The 26,592-nt window shown below is 38.7% G+C and overlaps 1 protein-coding gene across 1 annotated transcript in view; it reads left to right on the top strand.

The window, feature by feature from the left end:
• Nucleotides 1-26,592, top strand: part of MDN1 (midasin AAA ATPase 1) — a 101,051-nt gene that overhangs the window by 19,995 nt on the left and 54,464 nt on the right. The window contains exons 13-39 of the mRNA XM_030447151.1: nucleotides 447-559; nucleotides 1,135-1,283; nucleotides 1,380-1,440; nucleotides 1,978-2,189; nucleotides 3,488-3,591; nucleotides 4,564-4,708; nucleotides 6,082-6,178; nucleotides 8,195-8,308; nucleotides 8,980-9,127; nucleotides 9,286-9,396; nucleotides 10,198-10,349; nucleotides 10,882-11,060; nucleotides 11,448-11,656; nucleotides 13,075-13,221; nucleotides 13,972-14,113; nucleotides 14,242-14,376; nucleotides 14,452-14,590; nucleotides 15,514-15,652; nucleotides 15,748-15,878; nucleotides 16,787-16,931; nucleotides 18,153-18,282; nucleotides 18,822-19,055; nucleotides 19,804-20,001; nucleotides 23,165-23,373; nucleotides 23,929-24,051; nucleotides 25,170-25,367; nucleotides 25,454-25,561. Coding sequence (XP_030303011.1) covers nucleotides 447-559; nucleotides 1,135-1,283; nucleotides 1,380-1,440; nucleotides 1,978-2,189; nucleotides 3,488-3,591; nucleotides 4,564-4,708; nucleotides 6,082-6,178; nucleotides 8,195-8,308; nucleotides 8,980-9,127; nucleotides 9,286-9,396; nucleotides 10,198-10,349; nucleotides 10,882-11,060; nucleotides 11,448-11,656; nucleotides 13,075-13,221; nucleotides 13,972-14,113; nucleotides 14,242-14,376; nucleotides 14,452-14,590; nucleotides 15,514-15,652; nucleotides 15,748-15,878; nucleotides 16,787-16,931; nucleotides 18,153-18,282; nucleotides 18,822-19,055; nucleotides 19,804-20,001; nucleotides 23,165-23,373; nucleotides 23,929-24,051; nucleotides 25,170-25,367; nucleotides 25,454-25,561 — 3,972 coding nt within the window. The remainder of the gene's footprint in view (nucleotides 1-446; nucleotides 560-1,134; nucleotides 1,284-1,379; nucleotides 1,441-1,977; nucleotides 2,190-3,487; nucleotides 3,592-4,563; nucleotides 4,709-6,081; nucleotides 6,179-8,194; nucleotides 8,309-8,979; nucleotides 9,128-9,285; nucleotides 9,397-10,197; nucleotides 10,350-10,881; nucleotides 11,061-11,447; nucleotides 11,657-13,074; nucleotides 13,222-13,971; nucleotides 14,114-14,241; nucleotides 14,377-14,451; nucleotides 14,591-15,513; nucleotides 15,653-15,747; nucleotides 15,879-16,786; nucleotides 16,932-18,152; nucleotides 18,283-18,821; nucleotides 19,056-19,803; nucleotides 20,002-23,164; nucleotides 23,374-23,928; nucleotides 24,052-25,169; nucleotides 25,368-25,453; nucleotides 25,562-26,592) is intronic.

The raw sequence follows: 26,592 nt of genomic DNA, 5'->3' as shown, positions 1-26,592 counted from the left end.
GGTGCAGGTGGATCCTTGTAGCTCCTATGGATTTTTGTTTGTCCTTTTTTCCTTTTTCAGTACCAGAATGTATTGTGCTCGGTCAGTGGTAAAATACTCTAATTTACACAGTTATTCACCAATTATTTTTGAGTGAGTCTGTTCATTATTGGTTAAGTTACCTGTTTCCAACTTAAAGTTTATATAATTTACCATGGAAGCAGAAGTAGAAATATAATGTTATAGGCCCTTTACCAGGTTATTAAATAGAAAGATTTTATTCGTACAGACAGTAACACTTCTGAGGTCCTTCAGTATTTGGACCTCATAATGAGGACATTTCACGTATAACCTGTGAAATGAAAAATTAGCTTATTGCAAAGTAGTTCTAGTAGCACCATGTGGATGTTCTTAGTGTAATGCTGTAGGCAACATCAGAATTGGAAATGATGATGCTTTCTTTGCAGGTAGAGTTCTTTTGTGAACTCTATAAACCAGAAATTCTAATACGGGAACAAGAAGTCTCTGTTGGAAGAGTGCATCTCGTGAAGAAACAAATCCAGGCTCTCACTGCACAAAGGTAGCAACATAATTTGTAGTTTCTGTGTTGAATTAGAATACTTCATGGTGGGATAAAGTAGATTGGAAGTCAAAGGATTTAAAAAAAAAAAGGCAGACTGGATAGTCTGAGTCTAATGAGTGAGAATACTGTCACTCTAATGTGGTTAGTTCTTTCTCTTGTGCTCAGAGCTTTACCTTGTGCAGCTTTAAGGCTGTCTGCACCATATTTCTGTCATGGAGATTTTCAGCTTCTTTTGAACTATAGGTTCTTTAGTTTCTTTTGCTGTGGAGCCACAGCTGTTATTATAAGATTTTAATTATTCTGTCTAATCTAAGGGAGATTTTTGTATTATGTGTCACTAACTTCACCAGCCAGGGGTTTCTTTGGGAACCCTGAATGTCTAGGTTGTATTTTGAGAAAAACGATTATCTAATAAGGATATGTAGAAAAAAAGTTTTTTAAAACCTCTTTTTAAATTCAAAAAAAGTCCTAAATTCAACCACTCAAAACCAAAAAATTCCACCATACCTCATAAAATTTAAATCTCCTTGATAAATCTTTGTTCTGAGTTGCTTCCTTTGTTTTTTTTTCAGAGCAAAACAAGCGTTTGCAGCCACACGGCCATCTGCAGTATTGATTGAACAGCTTGCAGTTTGTGTTGTCAAAGGAGAGCCTGTGCTTTTGGTTGGTGAAACAGGAACTGGCAAAACCTCAACTGTTCAGTACCTTGCTCATATTACAGGTAAATTAAGTGTGAGGACTAGCTTACGTGAAGATGATTTTAAAAATGATGAAACAGACCCCACACATTGATGGTGCTTTCTGTTTCTGTTTCAAGGACACCGTTTGAGAGTTATCAACATGAACCAGCAAAGTGACACAGCAGATCTATTAGGGGGGTGAGTCAATGGCTACTGCTTTGTCTCTTCTGCTTTACAAACTGACAGTGTCAGAGCAAGCTTCTAATATAGTTGTGTTGTCAAAGAATTGGTTTTAGACATGTATCTGTTTCATAGTAGTATAAATGCCTTAACAAACAGGGTTGCCTGTAGAAACATTGTAGACCTGGGTGAAGAACAGGGGAAGTTTCACAGAAGGTGAACATCCATCCGTGTGTCATACAGTCATTTAATATCACACCCTTATGTCTCTTTAAAAATCTGTTCAGTATAACTATGATCTATATATTCACTGGACATACTGGTTTGTAGTAATAAAAATATCAGTGTGGCCCTATCTTTATAAAATTGCCTTATAAGATGCACTTGCTAATGCATTTAAATATGTGCAGTTTTACTTCATGTCTTAGTATAGTGAAAAGCTGTGGAAATCAATGTTCCTTCATGCATGATATTGTTTCAGTACCTGGTTTTGTTAGCTCACAGATGCTAGTTCCTTTATCTCAAAAAAGTAACTACTCTTTTGCTTCTCTTCAGTTACAAGCCTGTGGATAACAAGCTGATCTGGCTACCTCTTCGAGAGTCTTTTGAAGAACTCTTCTCTCAGACCTTTTCTAGAAAGAAAAATCAGACATTCTTGGGACACATTCAGACCTGCTACAGGCAGAAACGTTGGCATGATCTGCTAAAACTAATGCAGCATATTCATAAGTCTGCTATTAATAAGGAAGCAAAAGAAAATGCATCTGGTGAGAATTCAAACTGTTCACACATCATTAACAGTGAACTGTTGTAGAAAGTAGATAAATAGTGGGGAAGTTTTGGGTTTTGTGGGGCTTTTCGCTGTTTTCATCCCTCTATTACTTTCCTGTGCTTTTGAAAAATGCAGTCTCTGTCCACAACAAAATATTTAAAATACTATTAGAATAGTTGTGTTTTTTTCTAATCCACCACTATTATTAGCTATGTCTGACAGAGTAAAGGCTGATTTCTCTGACCTATGGTGCCCTTGACATCTGATGATCTCTTAGCACTCACTTGTTTGCTGTTGGTGAACAGTCCTAGTTTTTTGTGTGACAGTCTTATATATGGATGCATACTCTCTTTCCATCCTAGGACCTTACATAATATCTCTCTTGGGGTAGTAATGACTTCAGGAGCTTGCTGAAACTTTGGTTTCACCGTCTGTGATGCTGACTTGACAAATTTTTCATTTTGTTTCGTTGTGGTTTTGTCTCCCAAAACGGGTTTTCTTATTTTTTGCATCACAACCTATTTGAGATAGAGGTAGTATTGACCTGCTGAAATAGTAGAGGTAGTATTCTAGACCTGCTGAACATGTGAAGTTGTAGTGAATTCAGTATGGGCCAAGTAAACTTAATTATGAACCTTCTTCTTTTAACTGGTTCTTCTGAGTATGCAGATATTAAGATAAATGCCAGCAAATGAAAAAAAAGATGAGGTTTCAAAAACCACTTGTTGCAAGTATTGACAATCATAAAATAAAGACAAACTAAAGTCTGTAGCTTGCAAAGCTAGAACCTTGAGTCATGATGCTGAATATATATTGAAGTGTTACTTTCAACAAATAACTGAAATAAGTGCACTAGAAAGCAGTGTCTTAACTGGTAAGCAACAGGTTCTTCACTGGTAATTGTTCATTGTTAATCTGTTCTGTCAGAAGGTTTGTAAATTTGGATTTATTTTTCTGAAATGCTACTATCTGGGAAATGAAGAGTGTGAACAGTCATGCTGGAACCAAGCACAGCATAAGATTTTGTTCCTAAGCCAGGATATGCTGTAATGAATAGCAAATTATCTGTACCCATATGCCAGTAGTGTTCAGCATTTATTTTAAAAAATCAGCAAATTTAATTTATTTTTGTTTAAATTCATGAGATGTCATCTGTAGAACTTGAATGTTTTAATTGCTCAGCCAAGCTTATCTTGTCTCTATTTCCCTGAAAAAGCTCGATTAAGATACTGGTGTTAAATATTTCTGTGCTATTGTTCTAATGGTACAAACTTAAATTTATTTTGCTTTCAGGCTCACCACTGAAGGAAAAGTGGGAGGCATTTGGTCTGAAACTGAATCATGCTCATCAGCAGATGAAAATGACAGAAAATGCTCTTCTTTTTGCATTTGTTGAGGTATCTGGAGTTTTGATGCTTTGAGGGGTGTTTAAAGGACTTTGTAATCAGTATTCTATAAATAACTTCCTGGCAAGTATCTTGTTAAGTAAAAGCTGTTTCGTGGAATAAAGTGTGCTAATGCAAGGATCTGGTGGGTAAATCTTTTGTGGTAACAAGTTAATTCAGTGCTGTATAACAGGAGTTAGGACTAGCATTGTAAAAAATTATCAGCAGTATGTCATCTTTTCAAGTGTATGAGACCAGAAAAAACATCTTGACTAGTCTCTAGCAGGACATGTTCCTGCCTGGGAATTCCTGTAAAAGATTTAACACTAATAATCTGTTCCCTTTATCTAGAAGTGATTTTATTTGTTTGTTTATTAAATGTGTAAAACCCATCGTATGATATTCTAATGACATTAAGAAGTCTGAATAAGGGAAACACTGATGGTTCATACATATTTGTTAGTCTGAATATATACTCTCAAAATTCATGCAAAGTGTGTGAAATGTTGACCAGTCCTCTTTCTAAAAAATTACTATGTCTTATTGGAGAATCTTTGACTTAAATATAATTTTAATTAATAAGTTATAGTTCCCTGAGGAATGTAATATTCCATGTGTCTTTGTTTGGCTATCTTTAGATTAACTGCCTGTATTCTCATAGTAGCATAAGTGAAGTTTATATACCCCACAGTGATGGATACTACTGACTGGCAGCATTACACAAATAAGAGAACCTAATTCTGTTATGTCTGAGCCAATCCAAATGGTAGCTGAAATGGTGATAACTCTCTGACTTCTGTGACTTACAAAATAATTGCTATTACTGAGGGACTGATCACTAAAACTGCTGTTGCTGTAAAAGGTCTGGAATTGCCATTTGTCTGATCAACCCCTAGATTGCAAAACAGGTATTTCCAGTATGCAGATGCTTTGGTTGATGTATCTCTGCTGTTGATGTAATTGACAAATTGATCTGATTTTTAGGGTACTCTGGCACAAGCAGTGAAAAAAGGAGAGTGGGTTTTATTGGATGAGATTAACTTGGCTGCTGCAGAGACTTTAGAGTGCCTGAGTGGTTTATTGGAAGGATCATCTGGGTCACTGGTGTTACTGGACAGAGGAGACACAGGTACTATTTCAATGTTGGCTTATGCTATCTTGCTACACAGTTAGCTGAATTCCTTGTCCTCTATGGCTCAAGTTGGAAATGTTTACTGTTAAAATGTGCAGAAGAGAATAATGTGTTCTTTCTACACTCCATACTTGCAGTAAAAAGAGTTTTAATTCACTGTGGCTCAGGAGATTTCAGCATGCAGAAATTGTAGGTTTTGCCTCTTTGGATTCTACAAGGAGTAGATATCTCTAATGGCTTTAGTAAGCCTTGCTGACTCTGAAGACTATTTAAGCACTGTCATTTTTTAACTGAAGTTGCTGTAGCTTGACATTTCAGGGCATGAGACACAAGGTTTAAATGCTACTGAAGTAAATTGTCTTTTACTGCTCCTGAGAATATATTTTTTCTCCAGTTATAAATATGCTGACAAGAATTTAATTTTTCTGAGCCCTTCTTGTGGGTCGACCTCAGCCAGCAGCTATAGAATCCACACTCACTCCTTTTGCCTCACCACTCTCCAGCAGGATGGAGGAGAGTCTAGGAAGAGCAAAAGTAAGAAAACTCATGGGAAACAAGTGATGCAAAAGCAGTCAGTAACCAGCTCTCAGAAGTACCCAGAAGTCCAGCCAGTCTCTAAGCAAGAGCCAGCTTGGAAGACAAAATTCACAACCTCCTTTACCCCAGTTCTTATTGCTGAGCATAATGTTATTATATAATATTATATATTATACAATACAGTATCACTTTGGCCAGTTTGGGTCAGCCTTCCCAACACTTGTCCCCGTGCAGTGTTTTGCTCACCCTCAGCGAAGGCAATGGAGGAGGTAGGACAGAGTAGGGAAAAAGAGACAACCTTGATGCTGTGCCAGCACAATTTGGCCACAGCCAGAACACACTGGTGTGCTTTCAACAGCACCACAGGGTCTGCTGTGAAGAAAGTTAGCTTCATTCCAGCCATACCCAGTACAGATCTAAAGGTAAAAAAATGCAATTACTTAATATTGTTTTCTAGAGCTACAGCTAGAGACAAGTATATGTCTGAGCTTTCCAGGCTGTTTTTTTCTCTTGGGTAAATGAAGCACTGGCCCTTGTTCTGAAAGAGACAAAAGGAGTTCCAAAATTAGGGCTTATATTTCTGAAATATTTTGTTGTGTTAAAACATCCTGCTAAGCACAAACAGAAGTCTTGCCTGTGCCTCTTGCGAAGATGCAGAGGTACTTCTGATAAAATGACATGGGGTTATTTGCCGAAAACTTTTCACCCTAGCATTTTAAGAAAACGTAGTAGTGCAGTAAGAGAAAAGTGGCTTAGAAGGAATAGATCTCATTTAACAAGTATTAATAAGTGTTCTGGGTTTAGCATTAACCTTATGTCTTGTTTTCCTTTAGAGCCTCTTGTCCGTCATCCTGATTTTCGTTTGTTTGCGTGCATGAATCCCGCTACAGATGTTGGAAAGAGGAACCTTCCTCCAGGAATAAGAAACAGGTAGGAAACAATGATTCTGTGACAAAATCACGGTCTTTTTTAGAATGTAACTATCTTTGAGTTGACCCAGTGCAGAATGCCTTATTTGAAGCTTAAGGATATGTCAGAACTTTCTGTGAGAAGTGCTTTCCATGTCATGATAAAGGTTTTTCATGAAATAGCGTAATGAAAATACTTCTATAAAGTTGCTGAGCATGAATAAATGGTCTGGTGGTAGTGTTGTCACTGGGGGCAGGGGATGATCTTTACAATGAAGCTGTTGGTGCCTGAGAATGCTACTGCAGCAGTTTTATGTTCTTGATAAATATAATAAAGACAAGTTCTTTGTACCTGTTCAGCAGCCTTTCTCTTGATAACTCAAAAGTGTTGATGATACTTGCAAAAAACTGTATATCCAGCCTTGTTCACTCAGAAGGAGAATAGTTTGCATGGTGGAGTGGATGTATGATGTTTGAAATATTTGATGTGAGATCTTCAGACGCTTAAGAAGTTGCCAGGAAATGGAGTTGTGCCAAATCCGTTCTTCATGCAAAGTTCTCCTGCTTGTATTTGCCATTTCCCTCATGAACACCAAAAATTGCAAATATTGTCCCTTATGATATCCTAACCATTGTTCAGAACTGTAGAGATGCACTCGCTATAAGTTACTAATCATTTGCAGTTTTAAGTGGCAAAGGAAGGTTTTACTGCTAACTCTTCTATCTTAGTAGTGAGAGGATGGAAAGTGAGTGTAATACAGAAGAAAGGAGGCTTCAGCTCATTAAATTTAAGTGAACTTTTCTTTGCATTTGTTCAAAATATCTGCCTCTGAAGTTAAGGATTACTTAGTTGTATTTGGTTTGCTGCAGTGTGTCCTGAGCCATTATTTGCAGTTGTAATGCCTGATATGGAAGAGCTACAGTCTCATATTCAACACCCAATGTAACTATACTGGACTAACATGGGGTTATAAAATATGTTCATTAATTAAAGCTGCTAGTGTAATGGACGAAATATGAAATGCTTTAACACATTTAAAGATACCTAGAATTTCACAAAGTACATGTTTTTTCCTTATTGTCAAGTTTTCTTGTTTTCTCATTGAGCTGGGTATTTGTGAAAATAGAAAACAATCTGGATATTATATCCTAACAAAATTAGGAAGGGTGTTGTCTTATAAGCATCCACTTTTTAAAATGGAAATCATGGCACCCACCATGGAGCTGTTGGAGCAAATCCAGAGGGTACAGCCATGAAGATGATCACAGGGCTTCACGTGTCCTCTGAAGACAGGCTTAGAAACTTGGGTTTTTTCAAGCTAGAGAAGGCTCCAGAAAGACCTTAAAGCAGCCTTCAAGTACTTGAAGAGGGTACAGGAAAATTGGGGAGGGACTTTTCACAAGGACATGTAGCAAAAGGTTGAGGAGTAATGGTTTTAATAAGAAAGAAGGTAGATTTAGATTAGGTATTCAGAAGAAATTCTTTACTGTAAGGGCAGTGAGACACTGGAACAGGTTGCACAGGGAAGTTGTGGTTGCCCCTCCCCAGAAGTTTGCAAGGCCAGGTTGGATGGGGCTTTGAGCAACCTGGTCTAGCAGATGTCCCTGCCCATGGCAGTGGCACTGGAACAAGATAATCTTTAAGGTCTCTTCCAACCCAAAGCAATCTGTTACTCTGTGACCACTAGAGAGTACACTTTGAAAAGTGCTTCTGCTGTTTCAGTCTTCCAGTGTTCAGGCTGTAACATTTGGGTATCTATTACAAGTTCTTTAGAATTTTAATTTAAAAAATACAGTCCCATAGTTAATTTTCAGTCAACTAAATTAAAATAATTCAGATAAATTATTAAATATAGGGTATTATCAGTACTTTGTTTTTAATTACTGATTCCTGATTCTATCTATAGGTAGTTTGCCAAGTTAATATTCTGCTGCTGAATTTTAAAATTTATGTACCATGACAATCACATCTAACATGATTTTTTTTCTTTAATACAGTCAGATATCTAAGTGTTATAGATTGATTTGATTCTTGCAGGTTTACTGAACTTTATGTAGAAGAGTTGAGAAGTGAAGGAGACCTGCAGATTCTTATCATGGATTATCTGAGAGGCTTGAATGTGAACAAAAATACAGTGCAAGGAATTGTGAAGTAAGTTGATTGTAATCTCTTAAATCCTTGATGGAATAAATCACAAAAAGAAAGCATGTCACTGTAGTCTGTGGTTAAGCTATTTTGGGAGACACTATCATGCTCCCTATGCAGCAGGTTGAGTAGTCTTAGGAAACGAGAGAGAGTTGACATCCATTCTCTTCATTCTGAAGGTTTCTGTACTTGTGGGGAGGAGATGTACTTTCACTTATTCAGAATTGCTTTGTTGGTGACACCAGTGTAAAAGGCATTGTTGCAGTCCTCTTTCCCATCTGAGGGACTAAAAGAGTTTGTTTCTGTAGACCATGCCAGTGAAAGTCTTGTGTGCTTATCGAGTTGGTTTTCTTTCCCCTGGTTTAAGGTGTACTCTCTCACTGCATTGACCTTGAAGAGCTGTTACATGTTCAGTATACTTGGAGTTTAAAGTCACTGCCTATATATCAAGCTCTCTCAAAAATGTGGTTCTGAAATACTCTCTTGCTTCCTTGCTTTGCTTCACTGACTGTACAGATGGCATAATTTGGCATGGCTTTCCTAACCTGGAACTTTTAGAAAATGTGACATTTGGAGATAAGCTTGTGTTGGTATTTTGGGTTTAATTTCTTAGAGCGATAATTTGCTCAGTAAAAGCACTATGTAAATGAAACTGGTCTCAATCTTTATTTTTGCAGCTTTTATTTATCTGTGAGGAAAGAAGCAGAAGCAAAGCTGGTGGATGGAACTGGCCACAGACCTCACTACAGTCTCCGTACACTTTGCAGAGCATTGAGATTTGCAGCATCTAATCCATGTAGCAGCATACAACGCTCACTGTATGAGGTGATTACCTATCTTGGGGTTTGTTTCAGGATGTATTTACTACAAAGACTGGGCAAAGGGGATAATCCTCTCTTCTAAGTCCAGTGTTGGAACAGAAATTATTCTTTCCACTCTATATGATTTTTCGTTTGAACACTGAACAAATCTTTTCTTCTTAGGGCTTCTGTTTGAGTTTCCTGACACAGCTTGATAGAAGTTCTCACCCAGTGGTACAAAAGCTAATTTGCCAGCATATAGTCTCTGGCAACATCAAAAGTCTTCTCAGACAGGTAGGTAACTAAGCCTGTATAGAGCTGTCTAGTATTCGGAGCAGAGTTTATTTTGAGTTGCCTTTTTTCCTCTCCATTTCCTTCTCATGGTCCTGGTTTTCCTGTTGCAAAGATACGAACTAAAAATCAAAAAAATACTGTTCCTTCATAATTTTTTATTTCTGCTTAAAATGTCCATATGTTAGCTAGTTTATTGGCTAATTTGAAAAAATACAGAAGCCTGAATAGTTACAGCATTGTGGAGTGTGGGCAGCTTAATACAGTGACTCCATCTGCAAAGTTTTCACAGACCTTTGAGGAGTGTTCACAGGCTTTTTATTTTTAGACTCCAAATGCAGAACATACGGATATGAAGTAAATATCTGTGCTTTGTCTCTAATGGGAAAGAAAGATTCTCACTGGTGCTGAGAGCCCAGCACGAGTTCACATGAGGCACTGGGCCAGGTGGGTTGAGGAGTTGTAAGAGAGAGGAACTTGTTTCAGAATAAAACACTTCATATTGGAAAATATATATATGAATATAAAAAGATAAAAGCCAGTTTCCTCCTTGGAAGTGTACTTCAAAATTCAGTGCTAGGCCTCTCAAGACATTTTTTTCTTCATGATACTGGTAAAGATGCTTGCTGTATGATCTTGAAATAATCTGGTCGGACTTTTCCTGTGATTTGCATTCTGTGACAAGGGTACAGTGTTTACTGCAGGAGTGCTTAGGAGTGCAGAGAATATGTTGCAGTGGTGTTGTCTTCATTAGCAAATTGCAACTCATTTGTATAATGTGTTATTTCTGTCATTTCTTCCTAGCAAATACCAAAACCCCATGTAGGGAGGCATATACTTATAGAAGGCTACTGGATTTCAGCTGGGGATCAAGAACCTGCTGTAGATGAGACTTACGTGCTAACCCCTTCAGTTAAACTTAATCTAAAAGACATTGCCAGAGTTGTGTCTGCAGGGTAAGTCTGCTTCAATTTTCCCATTACAAAAACTAAGTTAAAGATGTTTATTTGGGCTTTAAGTGGTGACTTGTCTAGCTTGTATTGTTTGAAATGAGTAATGTCCAATTTCCTTCTACTTTACAGTTAACTTTTTGTTATACAGTGACTTGAATTTATTTCATATACAGTGATTTGAAGTATTTTCTTGTCTCTTTAAACCATCCCACTACTATACCTAATTTTCTTTAAATTATAATCTAGCAATTTGCAGTTAGAATAACCTGTTTATTTCACACTGCCATGTAAAGCTTCATTTGTAGCAATAAGCACTCAAGCATAAAGTTAATCATGTTCCTCTGTTAGTGTATGGTCTTGGATACTTCAAGTGAATTAAGTAGTGATATTTTGGTCATATTGTTTGGTAATGCAGATCTGTGAAAAATTCAGATGACATTGATACCTTGTATACACAAAAGATATGACTGGTGCTTCTAAACCATTTTGTTTCATGAGCTCACAATTTCTCAACTATTTTGGTTACCCCATTTAGGACTCATCCAGTACTCATTCAAGGAGAGACCTCTGTTGGTAAAACCAGTTTAATTCTCTGGTTGGCTGCTGCTACTGGGAATCATTGTGTAAGGATTAACAATCATGAGCATACTGACATCCAGGAATATATTGGATGTTACACATCAGATGCCTCTGGGAAGCTGGTATTCAAGGAAGGTGAGTGGGCATATTACACTTAATACCAAGCCCTTATCTCTATCTCTCCCGTCTTCACTGCTTTTTTTCTTCTTTTCTGCATAACTTCTGTTTTATTAGGCTGTCTGATTTATTTATTAGAGATAAACTCGTACAAAGTTAGTAGTTGCATGCTAAGAATAATTACATGAATATCCATGCATTCTTCAGACTCCATGTTTATCTTGTTGTACTTGTCCCATTGGGCTTAAAGAAAAGAATTCATCAACTTAAACAATGTTGTTGCTTCTGTTTCTGGATTAGCATTTATACTGAGTGAAAACAGGTTCCTAGAAGTATCTGATTTCATGCCTCTCTTAGATTGAGTTTGTTGGACTTTTAGTTAATACTTTTCCTGTTCCCTTCAAGGCATTCTCATAGATGCAATGAGAAAGGGTTACTGGATTGTTCTAGACGAACTGAATTTGGCTCCCACTGATGTTTTGGAGGCTCTCAACCGTTTGTTGGATGATAACAGGGAGCTGTTCATTACTGAGACCCAGGAAGTTGTCAAAGCTCACCCTCGCTTCATGCTCTTTGCTACACAGAATCCTCCAGGACTGTATGGTGGAAGAAAGGTCTGTATAATCTCTTCCTTTGAGCAGCTCTGACTCTAGGGAAATAACCTTTTTTCCATAGAAGTGAAAACTTTCTGATGAAAAACATTCATAGAACCATAGAATGTCTAGGGTTGAAAGGGACCCTAAAGATCTTTTAGTTCCAATCCTCCTGCATAGGCAGGGGCACCTTCCACTAGACCAGGTTGCTCAAGGCTCCATCCAGCTTTGCCTTGAACACTTCCAGGGGGGGGGCAGACACAACTTTCTTGGGCAACCTTTTCCAGTGTCTTACTAACCTTATAGTGAACTTCTTCCTAATGTCTAACCTAAGTCTCCCCTCTTCAAGTTTTAAACCATTTCTCCTTGCCCTCTCACTGCACACCTGTATAGAAGCCCTACCCCAGCTTTCTTGTAGGCTCCCTTCATTGGAATGTTGCTATAGGGTCACCTTGGAGCCTCCTTTTCTTCAGGCTGAGAATTAACATGACATTCTCAGGAGGTAGAGATGAGGTAACAGTGGACTAGCTTTCAGTACCACTGGATTTTTTTTAGGTTAGCTGCATGTTTTGCAGATACCATTCTAGTTCATTTGTAGTAGCTGAGATGTAAGAGCTGTATTATGCTGGAGTTCATGTATATTATATTTAAGTAGGTATTTCTTGCTCAAGTGTACTGGAGATTTACCTTAGGCTATTGATATCCAGTTTGTGCTTCTTTTAACTGAAATAGTTAATTTTCTTCATAGTGACTGGGATGGGGCTGTGTTTTGCATTTGTGACCAAAAGAGTGTTGATAACTTGGGGATGTCTTGGTTATTGCTGACCAGGGCTTGCACAGTTTCAAGGCCTTTTCTGCTTCTCATACTGCTGCCTCAGCAAGCAGGCTGGGAGGGGACACAGCTAGGACAGCTGACCCCAATTCACCAGAGGATAACACACACCTTATGACATGCTCAGCAAAAAAACTGAGGGGAGGAGGAGGAAGAGGAATGTTGAGTGTTTCTTTCCCAAAAAAACCCATGAGGAAACTCTGATTTTCTAGAAATGACTGAACACCCATGTGCTGATGGGAAGTAGTGGATGGATTCCTAATTGTGCTTTGTTTGTGGCTGCAGCTTTTGCTGTGAAACTGTCTTTATCTCAGGCCCCAAGTTTTCTCACTTTTCTCCTGATTCACTCTCTCATCCTGTTGTGGGGGGAGTGAGTGGAGTGGCTGTTCTGTGCTTTGCTGCCTACTGCAGTTAAAACGCAACATATTTTAAAGCTCTTGTCCTCATCCAGGGTGTCTTTTAAGCTTTCTTTCAATGTTTATGTGCACGTGGAAATTTCTGTGCTATGACATTATCAACATTTCCTTTGGATGTGTAGGGGAAGATATTTAATGTGCAGAATATAGGAGGAAAAAAGTTCAAGCAATGCTATGTTTTCATATTCTAGGTTTTGTCCAGAGCCTTCAGGAATCGTTTTGTGGAACTGCATTTTGATGAATTGCCAAGTGCTGAGCTAGAAACCATCCTGCACAAGCGATGCAGTTTGCCACCTTCTTATTGCAGCAAGCTTGTCAAAGTCATGTTAGACCTGCAGGTATGAGTCTTTCTTCTATGTGTAAAAGAAATGCAAATATGTTTTATCAGTAAATAATAGAAGTTCACTAGGGGGGGAGATGTTGCTCATTGGTAGATACTTAAAAGCCTAAGCCATAACTGGAGGAAGAGACCCCCCCCCCCTCAAAGTGCTTTGTTCAGTGGTTAAGATAGAAGGTGTTGGCAGATTTGCGAGCAGAAAAAAAAAAAAAAAAAAATTATAACCAAGGGCCTTGGGATTTGATGTGTAGAATATTCCCTTGCTCTGGATTCAGAGTACAGTACTGCATTTGTAGCTGTCTTGGGTTCATGCTAAATTTGGTATCACTTTTAAGCAATAATTTTGGATGTACTGTGATTAACAGGCATGTACTCTTAGTATGCAGTTATAACTATCTTATATCTAAAAGCAATTGCAGCAGCACAGGCAAGAGCATGCTTGAAAGTGCTAACAAATGTTTGGGTGTAGAGCCTAACCTTTTGTTTGGATTTTGGTTTATTTTAGGTACCTATTTTCTTCTTAATATTTTTGTTTATTATTATCTGTGTTATTTTGTTTCTGGTACCTATCATGTATCTGCTTTAGCGACAGTTTGAGTTTGGGAGTCCTGACTGTACAAGACTTTTTTTTTCTTTTATTTGCCATACAATTTGTTTGAAGAAATGTCACATCAGAAAGCTCTGATTAGCTTTGCTACAAGTACTGGGACAGGTTCCTTGAAAAACAACTCATGTTTTCTCCTTACCACAGTCTCACCGCAGAGGTTCGACGGTGTTTGCTGGGAAGCATGGATTCATTACCCTGCGGGATCTCTTTCGTTGGGCTGAAAGGTACAGGTTGGCAGAACAGCTGGAGAAGGAGTGTGACTGGCTTCAGCATTTAGCAAATGATGGTGAGCCTTGCTGCCTTAGGCTTTTTAAGTGTTTGTAGAATTGTTTTCTGATCCTAGCTCTCAAGTATTTATTTTTGTTGCTGATCAACCAGATAGTAATTGCTTTCTCTCCCTTCCTCGTTTTATAGGTTTTATGCTTCTGGCAGGCAGAGTCAGGAAACAGGAGGAGGTGGATGTTATTCAGAGTGTCCTTGAAAAACACTTCAAGAAAAAACTGTATCCTGAGTCTCTCTTCTCAGTGGAAAGTGTAAAAAAGCTACTGGGTGAGTATCCCAGAAAAGCTATGCTGGTAATTCTTAGACATGACTTAGGCTGATGGATTGTTTTGTGTTGTACAGCTAAATCCTCCACACAGATGTCAGTGATGGACAGAGACTTTAACCATATTGTCTGGACTCGGGGGATGAGGAGACTTGCTGTTTTGGTGGGAAGAGCCCTGGAGTTTGGTGAAGCAGTGCTGCTGGTGGGAGACACTGGGTAACCTTGCTTTTTTTGATGCATTTCTTCATTATGCTGCACAAGCCATTGAGTCAGACACAAAATGTGTGGGCTTCAGTGCTGCTTTGGTCTGGGAGATCTAACCTTCTGTCCTGGCAGATTTGCAGCTGCTGTATTTCACAGTTTCCTTTTGAGGGAAAGCAATTGCATCTGTTTCAGCACAAGTATGGGTTTATGTGCATTATGTATGTAGAAGCTATATAGAAAGTAATAAAGTTGAAATTAGCTGATTTCCATCCCCACCTCTAACAAGATGCCCTGTAAAATCTGACTGAATCACTGGAGGGGCTGCTTCTGGGGACTTGTGGCACATTTCTGTTAGAGAGCACATTTGCCTTACACATTTTAAGAACATGAATATAGCCTTGATACTACATCTGTGTCCCCCCTGTCAATGTCTTGTAGGCTGTAAAGGAGCTTTTGGAAGCAGATGGTGTCTCCTGCGCTGGTTATATAGGAAGTAATTTTTTGTGGAAGAGAAGAAAAGAAAAATGCAACAAAATGGAGAACTGAATTATTTAGTTAATAAATGAGAACTCCAAGGGCTCAGAATTTTATTCCCTCAGACTTCGGCTTTGTCTAGACATTTATCACGTGCAGCATAGTGAAATGTTGGGTTAGTTGAGAACTTTTAGGGCAGACAGAAATAGATTTGACTTGGAATCTGCAGAAATCCATCAACGCAGATATCGATTATAATTTTATTAAAATCATCTTGTGCAAGTCAGCAATAGTTATTGTGCCAAAAATAGCTTCACATTGCGTACATTTCTTTCAAGGCAAGGAATGGTAGGAAATATGCATGCTGGGCCTTTGCCTCAGAGCACTTAAGTGAAACTGAATCCTGTCCAAAATGAGCTGATTTTCTTTTTTTATTTCCTTTCAATTAAATTACTTTGCAGGTGTGGTAAAACAACGATTTGTCAGATCTTTGCAGCATTAACAAATCAGAAGCTATACTCAGTGAATTGCCACTTGCATATGGAGACTTCTGACTTTCTGGGAGGACTGCGGCCAGTCAGACAGAGGTCAAAAGACCAGGTTTGTCTTGCATCAGTAGTAGTTATGATAGTGTGAGCATGGAAGCAAAAAATAGAAATTATTAATTACTTTTCACTTCCTTTTCCATGTCTTAGGAGGAATCTGATGGTTCTAGACTCTTTGAGTGGTGTGATGGACCTCTTGTCTTAGCAATGAAAGAGGAGGGGTTTTTTCTCCTTGATGAGATTTCTTTAGCTGATGATTCTGTTCTAGAGCGACTCAACAGGTGCGTCTTAAATGTGCTAATATGAAGTGTCCTCAATGTTGGAATCCCTTACACAAACATTATCAGTGTAATTCTAGTTTCTTTTATGCACCTTTATTTTCTGGTCTGGGCACACTGCTCTCAGAATGAATAGTTGTTGCTGAAAAGTAGGATACTGCAATACTAATATTTTCAGCAGATCAGTAAGCTCTCGTAAGTGATGCATCTTATCAAATACCAGAAACAAAATATAGTTATCTCTCTCTTCCATGTGTGTAAAAAATTAATAACATAAAAATATAATTTCAATACCTGCTTGCAGTGACATCTCTCATTTTAGCCTTTTCCATTATCCATTATATTGAGATGAATACCAGCTATATTTTCTACCATAACCAAACCCTCTGTTACAAGTTGGGGTTTTTTTCCTTGTATAATTATAGCTACCATTCTTCCATAAAGTTCACTTAACCTCTTCAAGTAGGTAACAGCTCAAACTTTTAACAGTGCTTAGCACATGGTGAAGAAATCTAAGGAAACAAACAAAGTCCCCCAAACCCAGAAAAACCTAGAGCAGTGCTTCTCAGGTGTCTGTCAGCTTGAAGACATTGTGTGGATTTCTTTATATAGCTCCTATGAATACAATTTTTTTTGTAGAGAGCTGTGAGATATAAACATTACTATGTACGTTTTTGACAGATCATTTGAACTGGATCTTACCAGCAAGGCTAGGTAGTGTTCCTTGTGAACAAAATGGAAATGTTCTCAGTTTTGGAGGATGAACTGATTTTAAATTTTATTTGTATGTATTTTAGGCCAATGACAGCTTAATCGGGCCAATTCATACGATTTTTATTTTTAAGTGACCTTTTGAAGTGTGAAGTGAAACTTACTCATTTTTAATTTTTTTTTTTTAACCTTCTCTTTAGTGTTCTTGAAGCCGAAAAGACATTAGTCCTTGCTGAAAAAGGTGGTCAAGATGATGAGGAGAACGAGGTAGAGCTGTTAGTTGCAGGAAAGAAATTTCGTATCCTTGCAACCATGAACCCAGGAGGTGACTTTGGGAAAAAAGAGGTAAGTGTCATAGCGACTGGAAGCACTACGTGCATCTTCTGTTTGTATTGACTGGCTGGTGATTGGAAATGCAATGAAAAAATGCATCATGCCAGTTCTGGCATCCAGTGCTTCCTAGTGTGTGTCTGCCTCATTGCTCTAAAGGAGGGTTAGGTTGTATCTGCTTTTCATCACTTCTGTGTGCTGTCATTTTGACAGTGTAAGTCAGAACTCAGCAGAATGTCAAAGACAACTTCAGATTGCTCTATATAGGCTTGATATGTAGAATACCTCAAGTACAGGAAATGTGGCTCATGAAGCAGGTAAACCCAGCTAATAACATGAGTCCAGAATAGTGCCAAGTTGCATAATAGATTATTTTCTCTACAACTGTTCCGAAAGGGACAGTTAGAAGCCATGTTGTCATTCTCACTGAATATGAACATCACATCCTAAAAGACCTTTCTTATTAAATGAAAAAAAATCTGTTTCTCAAAACAAACAGAAAAACACCACACAAAACTTCAGTTAAAGTGGTTTTTACAGTCCAGAACAGCTCATTGTAAAGCCATGTGTTCATAGGGGATTTATTTCTGCATTGTTTGTGCTAATGATTTTTGCCTGAGTTATTCCACCAAAGGAAGAGAGGAACTGCAGAAATGAGATGTAATTAGAGAATTTCCACGTGGCAGTTTGCTTTTGTAAGCGAAGGGACATTACATAGCCATTGCTTGATACATAATCATAGAATCATAGAATTGGCTGGGTTGGAAGGGACCTCAGAGATCATCAAGTCCAACCCTTGATCCACTACCGCTGCAGTTACCAGACCATGGCACTGAGTGCCACATCCAGTCTCTTTTTAAATATCTCCAGGGAAGGAGAATCCACTACTTCCCTGGGCAGCCCATTCCAATGCCTGATCACCCTCTCCGTAAAGAAATTCTTTCTAATATCTAACCTAAACCTCCCCTGGCACAACTTAAGACCATGCCCTCTTGTCCTAGACTGAAATGAAACCTATGTACTTGCAAACCAGCTCAGCTTCTTTCCATATTTATTTTGAACTTCATGGTCATTATCAGCCATTTCCTGCACTGACGATACTTTCAAAGATTTTACTTACAAAGTGGCCCTGTTGATTGTTTAAGTACTGTGGCTTCCAGTCCTTCAGGTAGCTGCAAACTTAAGTAATATGATGTCAAGTTATTTCAGCTGCTGTGTTGTTCTGCCTTTTTGCAGCTTTCTCCTGCATTGCGCAACAGGTTTACAGAAATATGGTGTCCACAAAGCAATGGCCGGGGTGATTTGATACAGATTGTAAAACACAACCTTCGCCCAGGATTGTCTCTGAGAGGAATAAACAGTCAAGGTGGGTATTTCTTCATGCGTTGGAATTCAAACATTGTTTAAAAAAAAGTTATTTTGGAGGCTGCTCAACTTTCCTCAGACTTTACACCACTGTGTCCCTTTTTCTTATAAAGTGCATCTCTGAGGACACTTATGAAATGTTTTGGTCTTTGTTCTTCCCCCATTTTGGATGTTTCATGGCTAGCTAAAAGATTAAGGCTGTGTTTACTTCACCATCCATCCCCAGCTATTTGGTGTCTAATCTTAGTTCCAACATAAGGTGTTGATAGGGAACTGGCAGTTCATTTTTTTTGGCAGCAGCTTTGCTGTTAGTCTTAATCACTTGTTTAAGCCTTGTTACTTGAATTTAAAAGTATTTGTAACTACAGCACAGGCAGGGACTTACTCTTCAGTCATCTTGCCTATTAGAATATAGACTACCCATCCACATTGCTCCCGCATTGTAGCTCTACCTGCTTAAGTGATGCTTATTATATGGCAACATAGTGGATGTAACCAAAAATATAATTTGATAACTGCATTAATTTTTTACTTTTTCAGGTGCAGACATAGCAGAGTTCATGATGGACTTTGTGGAGTGGCTGACTAATCAAGAGTTCAGTCGCCAGTGTATTCTTAGTGTGCGAGACGTTTTGTCGTGGGTTAATTTTATGAATGCCATGGTAGAGAATGAAGAGTCAAATTCTGCCAAGGAATATAGCCTTCTGCACACTTCTCCAGTTATGTCTTTTATCCATGCTGCATGTCTGGTATACATTGATGGGATAGGATCAGGTAAGTAGCAGAAAATATGAAGGTACATATTTTTATTAATATGTTTTAGCAGAATGCAGACAAAATCCTTGGCATAGAACTCCTCTGGGAGAAGTTTTCATTTCCATTTAACAATATCCTGCAATTCATATGCCTTTTTTGTGTTTCAGTAGCAAGAGTTTGAGTAATACAACAAGCTTAAGTAAAGTAGAGGGAGTAGTAATAAAAATATTACAAAGGTTAGCACAGAAATTAGGAAAGCCCATGGGGTTTTTTGGGTCTTTTGACGTGTTATGGTATCTAAATATATGACCATGTATTACTCTCTCTCCCACTCCACATGTCAGCATCTGTCTGTGCATGGTAGCCTATAGTGTGTGCACAGTGCAGAATGCATCTTGGCATTTTTGGCCATATTTGGCCACTTGCCCAGGTGATAAATAGAAGATATGGAAACAGTGAAAAGCTGCAAGAAATAGCCAGAAAAGGGGAGAGTAGGGGGATGGTCTATGATAAGGGATCAGGATTATAGGGATGGTAGAACAGAGGGTTTTGAAAATACAGTGTTGTTTATTCTGTTACTCACAGAACTATTTGCCCATGGTAAATAGTACTGGAAGCAATGGGAAGCTAAAAGCACTGGCCTGAAATATAAATCTGAAACAGAATACTGCACAAAAATGGCATTTGTGAAGGAACTGAGTTTTTTAATCATAAGATTAACATGCTTAGTTATATTTGTAAAACACACTTAGCCTTTTAATTACAGGTACAACATCCTGCTCAGCTGAAACAGCTTTATTAGCTCGTGAAAAATGCCTGACTTTCTTATGTGAGAAAATGAGTCAATTCCTTGAGCTGACTGATTATCAAAGGAATGAACTGCAGATTTATGACAGAACAAAGAAGAGAGAACTTGTATGGATGGACAACTTCATGGGAATCCACCCCTTTTTCATTCCAAAAGGCAAGAGACTGTGGGACTGGGTGGATGTTTATTCTGTGTTTTTTATTCCCAGTAGTTTTGTTAGTCACGGAATCTAAGTAGAATACCTGGACTATTACAAAGCAATATATAGTTTGTTCTCAAGCCTTAAAAAAATGCCTTTTCTACCTCTCAGTGTGTTGTTTGCAGTTGAATCACATTTACTAACAAGACATATCTGTTAGTTGCTTTCTGTGACTTTTAAAAATTATTGGTTAATGGCATAATTCTAGGAGGTGCTTTTTTTTTTTTTTTTGAGTAACAAAGTTTCTTTAATTTTGAGTTGTGATTTTTGTCACTTTGCATGGTCAGAATATCTTACTTTCCATTAACTAAAGCTACAGCTCATAGTGGGCCCTCTGTAAAGCATGGGAAACAGTGGTCCTGGATACAGTGCTAAACAGGATTGAGAGAAATTCTCTGGCTTGCTGTAGCCTCTGAGAAATTCTTTGCAATTTTTGCAAAATTGTTTTCATTTCCTCCATTTCGCTTCCTCATGACAAAATTATCAAGTGGAATTATCCAGATGTTGCTATCTACTCTTAAAATACAGTGAAGGGATTAAAAAGTGATGACTTTAAGCTTTTAGTTAAGCTGGTTAGTTTTTAGCACATGAAGCTGTGTTCCTAATGCTATATTAATGATTCATCTTTAAATGTAGTGATATTCATGGATTAGATTAGTCATTCATAAGACTGTAGAATCATAGAATCATAGAATTGGCTGGGTTGGAAGGAACCTCAGAGATCATCAAGTCCAACCCTTGACTCACTGTTGCGGTTGCTAGACCATGGCACTGAGTGCCACTGGATCCAGTCTCTTTTTAAATATCTCCAGGCACGGAGAATCCACTACTTCCCTGGGCAGCCCATTCCAATGCCTGATCACCCTCTCTGTAAAGAAATTCTTTCTAATATCCAACCTAAACCTCCCCTGGCACAACTTGAGACCGTGCCCTCTTGTCTTGCTGAGAGTTGCCTGGGAAAAGAGACCAACCCCCCCCTGGCTACACCCTCCTTTCAGGGAGTTGTAGAGAGTGATGAGGTCTCCCCTGAGCCTCCTCTTCTCCAGGCTGAACACCCCCAGCTCCCTCAGTCTCTCCTCATAGGGTCTGTGCTCGAGTCCCTTCACCAGCCTGGTTGCCCTCCTTTGGACCTGCTCCAGGACCTCGATATCCTTCCTGAACTGAGGGGCCCAGAACTGGACACAGGACTCGAGGTGTGGCCTCACCAGCGCTGAGTACAGGGGCAGAATCCCTTCCTTGGACCTGCTGGCCACACTGTTCCTGATACAGGCCAGGATGCCATTGGCCTTCTTGGCTACCTGGGCATACTGCTGGCTCATGTTCAGCTTCCTGTCAATCCAGACTCCCAGGTCCCTTTCTGCCTGGCTGCTCTCAGCCACTCTGTCCCCAGCCTGTAGCGCTGCATAGGGTTGTAAATTACTTCATTTTCCTCTGCTAATTAGATCACAAAAGGAAAGATCACTGACATACTTAACAGATACCAAGAGGTGTAAGATAAATCAGTGATTGATATCTTGTATACCTGAAAAATGCTGTATTACAGAATTGGGGGAGTGATGTCCCAGTGAGCTGTACTGTCTGGAATTTGGTAGACAAGCTCTGTACACTTTCCTCACTGTATGTCATAAGAACAGAGAAGAAAATATGTGCCTAGCAGCACACTTTAATTAAAGAACCCTTCCTTCACAGAACTAGTAGTATATGGAGCAGATTATTACGCTGTTTATTACAGGACTGAGCTGTATCCTTCAGAGCCACATTTTCAAAAACTGCTTTTGAGTTATAGATTGATACGTCTGAAGCTCAAGGACAGATTTATCATTTTGCAGTGCTAGTTGGGGGCATGAACCAGGAAGTGTCAAAGTTCCATGGCAAAATATATTGTATATTTTGTATATGCTTTTTTGCAAAAATCAGCATACATACGGGGAGATGGGCCAAGAGACAGCTATGGGTCAAACATAGCATACGTGCCTGATCTCTGAAAAGGGGATAGAGGTTAGGTCTCTATTACTTAGAATCATAGAATCATAGAATCCTAGGGGTTAGAAGGGTCCTCGAAAGATCATCTAGTCCAACCCCCCCTGCCAGAGCAGGGCCACCTAGAGTACATCGTGCAGGAACGTGTCCAAGCGGGTTTTGAATGTCTCCAGTGAAGGAGACTCCACAACCTCCCTGGGCAGCCTGTTCCAGGGCTCTGTCACCCTTACAGTAAAAAAATTTTTTCGAATATTCAACTTGAACCTCCTATGCTCCAATTTACACCCATTACCCCTTGTCCTATCACTGGTCACCACTGAGAAAAGCCTAACTCCATCTCCCTGACACTCACTCCTTACATATTTGAAAACATTGATGAGGTCACCCCTCAGTCTCCTTTTCTCCAAACTAAAGAGACCCAGCTCCCTCAGCCTTTCCTCATAAGGGAGATGTTCCACTCCCTTAATCATCTTAGTAGCTCTGCGCTGGACTCTTTCAAGCACTTCCCTGTCCTTCTTGAACTGAGGGGCCCAGAACTGGACACAATACTCCAGGTGCGGCCTCACCAATGCAGAATAGAGGGGGAGGAGAACCTCTCTTGACCTACTAACCACACCCTTTCTAATGCACCCCAGGATGCCATTGGCCTTCTTGGCCACAAGGGCACATTACTTGCTGCAAAGGGATCAGCAGGCAGACAGACAGACTGATCTCATCAAGAAGCACGCTGTCAGCAGCTCCAGCATAAGAATTCTGGTTTGTGGGAAAAAAGTCTGCAGAGGCTTAAGGATTCCATGTACACATCAATATGATCATATGAAATCGTTTATTAATAATTTGCACTTATATAGAGAAGCCTTGTTTACACAATCATCTCATGCAGGTGGCTTTGTATTCCAATTACATATTCCATTCTCACGGAACCACTCTTCTCACATAATTGTTTTTCTCTTCTGCTGCCAATTAGTTATCTCTTTCCCATTAGCTCATTTTTAGAAACCTGTAACTAGGCCTCAATAACCATTAACCCACTGTAGCCTAAGCTGAAGTAAGTCAGGATTGTTCACAATCTGTATATTTCTGAACTGTTTCCCCAACACTGGTTTAATCGTTTTCTGCTTTACCTTTCCTTCATTTTAGGGCCTGTTCTCCAGAGGAACAGCATTACAGATTATGCTCTGAATGCCGGGACTACAGGAGTGAACGCACAAAGACTTTTGAGAGCCCTACAGCTTAACAAACCTGTGCTGTTAGAGGGGTCACCAGGAGTGGGCAAGACCAGTCTAGTTGCTGCCCTGGCAAAAGCCTCAGGAAACTGTCTGGTTCGAATCAACCTGTCTGAGCAAACGGTAGAATAAAATACAATCTTTGCAACTTAGTGTTCAGGGAAGGGGTTGGGGGGGGGTGTTTAACTTAAAAAGCATGGTGGTTCTTAACTTTGACACCAAGTCTGAAATGTCAGTTTTTCCTTCTTTCCTTCCTTTTCTTCCTTAGCTTTTCCTTCAAGGTAAAAGCAAATGGGAAGGGGGAACCAGAAAGAGCAGTGAGCTTCTGCTGGCAAATGCCAATTCCCAGATTTTTCTAGATATTTCCAAGTGAAGACATGGATATCTCTGTCTACCATGTTTTTCTTGGCATTGGCTAAGTTATTTGAAAACAGCTTTAAGGCTTTTTAGCATTTCTGTTCAAATTCAGTGTTTTCATTGTTACATATAGTAGCTTTTCACTGGAGCCTTCCCACAGAAATGATTCTAGCAACTTGCAGTTACTGAAATTTAATGCCTACATTTTGACTCTACTTAAAGGACAGGGAGAAAATATCAGGAAGAGTTTAACAAAGGTTGTTAATGAACTTTTTAGACTTCTGTAGTTTATTTTTTCTTCCCCATGCTCTGGTCTCACAGGATGTGACAGACTTATTTGGGACAGACTTGCCTGTTGAAGGTGGGAAGGGAGGAGAATTTGCCTGGCGTGATGGACCACTACTGGCAGCACTAAAGGCTGGACACTGGATTGTATTAGATGAGGTATATTCAAGTTTGGAAATGAAATGTTCTGAAAGAGCAAAGGTGTGATGGTTTGGGATGTAGGATAAGTATTTTTGAGGGCTGAAGATGGAAATAAATTTTGCTTCCTTTTACTTTTGTGTATGTAGTGCCACATTGAAAGTGATTGTTCCACTTAAGAGAATATTAATTTCCCCCTACTGAGTCCCTCTGCCCATTATTGGCCTTCCCCATGTGGAGAGTGTAAAAAAAACAGCTTTGACTAAACCTCTTCTAGCCTTGAGAACATATACTGAGTGCCAACCTAAATTACTGCAGAGAAGCAAGAGAAGATTTGATTTGTATTTGAAATGGGGTTTTTTGAGTGTTTGGTTTGGTGTGGGGTTTTTGGTGGTTTCGGGGGGGATTTTTTTTTTGTTTGTTGGGGTTTGGTTTTGGTTTTTTTTGCTTCTTAGAAGACTGTCATCAGAAGTTTGAGATGCATACTCTTATAGGCATATAATTTCACTGAAATACAAGGCCCTTTGCTGGGACAAATACACTGTATTGGGTACTGATTAATTAAGGTGAAGAAGAGCTCCACTTTGCCAATATAAATTATCCTGCCCACTACAGGTTTACTCATGTAAAGTAGCAAGTGATTTCAAGCATATGCATAAGCAGAGCTCCCTTCTTGACAACATGTGTTCTAATTATTGCAGAGTGCAAAATTTTAAATGCTTCATCTGCTTGTAAAACCTCTTTTCCCATTGTGAAAAAAAAATATATTTAAACAATCATGACACATAGAGCACTTAAATAACTCAGACTACCCTCATTTGAAATACAAGCAGACAAAACTCTGGGTGTTAAAAATGTGTGAACATAAGTTCAGAAGTAACATCTTGAACATGCAGATTTTATAATGGAGAAATGTTCTGTTATCCTGGTGAAAACACAGTACAAATAACAAGTGCAGATAAGGAAAACAGTTATAGTTCTGTTATTCCAGTGTTATAACAGTGCAGCTGGAGGTAATATATAACAGTGCTAGAACTGCAAGGAAATTTAATTTTATCTTCTGTGTATCCCAGCCTGTCCAGCTAGAGATTAAAGTGTTTTTTTGAGTATTAATATTGTATCTTTATTTCTTTCCTCAGTTAAATCTGGCTTCTCAATCTGTATTAGAGGGGCTAAACGCATGCTTTGACCACAGAGCAGAGATTTATGTTCCAGAATTGGGAATGAATTTTCATGTACAGCACAAGAAGACTAAGATTTTTGGATGCCAGAATCCATACAGACAAGGAGGTGGAAGAAAGGGTCTGCCCAAGTCCTTTCTTAACAGATTTACACAGGCAAGCTCATTAGTTTAGTTTAAACTATGTCATGATCTTGTAGTTTTCTGACTATATCAACACTCAGCATGCTCTTAATTCAACAGGTGTATGTTGATCCATTGTCAGCAGAAGATATGGAGTTTATTGGGAATACTCTGTTTCCTGCTATTGATAGAAGTATTATTGCTAAAATGGTTGATTTCAATAACAAGGTAAGTACATATTTTAAATTCTTTTGTGTGAAAGTAGGCAGAATCCAGTGAGATTTTAGAAAATTCAGTCTGAATGTGGTATTTGCAAAAATATTTATAGAAAAGTGCATGGGTGAAAAAGAAAAATGGAAATATATGTACAAGAAAATAAAGAGCACTGCTTAATAACACCTGAATTACTTCACTGCTACAAGCAGATGCTTAGTTGATAACTTAGGAGGCATTGTTTGTGCAAAAGATTCAAAAAATAAATTGAAAAAATAAAATAGGTATGTGTAAGTTTGTTTGACAAGGCATGGAAAGAGTTATGGTTTGGTAGCTTGGTGAAGTGAGTTGAGAAAATAATGTTTTTCAACACATAAGAATATTCTTGAAGCACAAACAAAATGAGCTGTAACTTAACAACTGAAATACGGGTTTCTTTTTCCAGTTGAATTTTTAATCTGCTCTTTCTTATGGGTGGGATGTTTATAGTGAAAGAAGCATCTGACCTTTACAGAAGCAGCAGCTTCTAAGGTTATATAGCATTGTTCTGGGACACAGAGACACCAATAAAAGAAAAATCTTTCCTGATAGGATTTGTCCATGGCAAAAGATAAATCTGAAATCATGCTTATATAAAAGGTTTTCAAAAAGGTTTTCAAACTTATCAGCTGTATTGTGGCTTAGATGCTGCCATTTTACTCAGAGTGCAGGATATGAAATTCTTGGTAAACATTCTACTTATGGTCACACTTCTGAATTTGTATTTGATTTTCATATCAAAAACAAGGAAAAAGGTGTAGTAGTATTTAGACAAAGTAGTATTCTGTGGCCTTACATAAAATGTTTTGTGGTAGCATCTTTCCAAATATTCGTTTGTAGAGTCTAAGAGGAAGAAGGAAAATTGAGCTAAGTATTAGAGAATTACTAGAGACAAAGTAAATAAAGGTCAGAAAAGTTGAACACAGCTTGCTTTTTCTGTTGTCTTCTTTTGTAGAGTCTACAAGGAAGAAGGAAAATTGAGCTAAGTATTAGAGCATTAGTAGAGA

Source organism: Calypte anna, chromosome 3 (assembly GCF_003957555.1).
Source record: "Calypte anna isolate BGI_N300 chromosome 3, bCalAnn1_v1.p, whole genome shotgun sequence".
NCBI lineage: Eukaryota > Metazoa > Chordata > Aves > Apodiformes > Trochilidae > Calypte > Calypte anna.
This window is presented reverse-complemented; position numbering and strand designations above follow the sequence as displayed.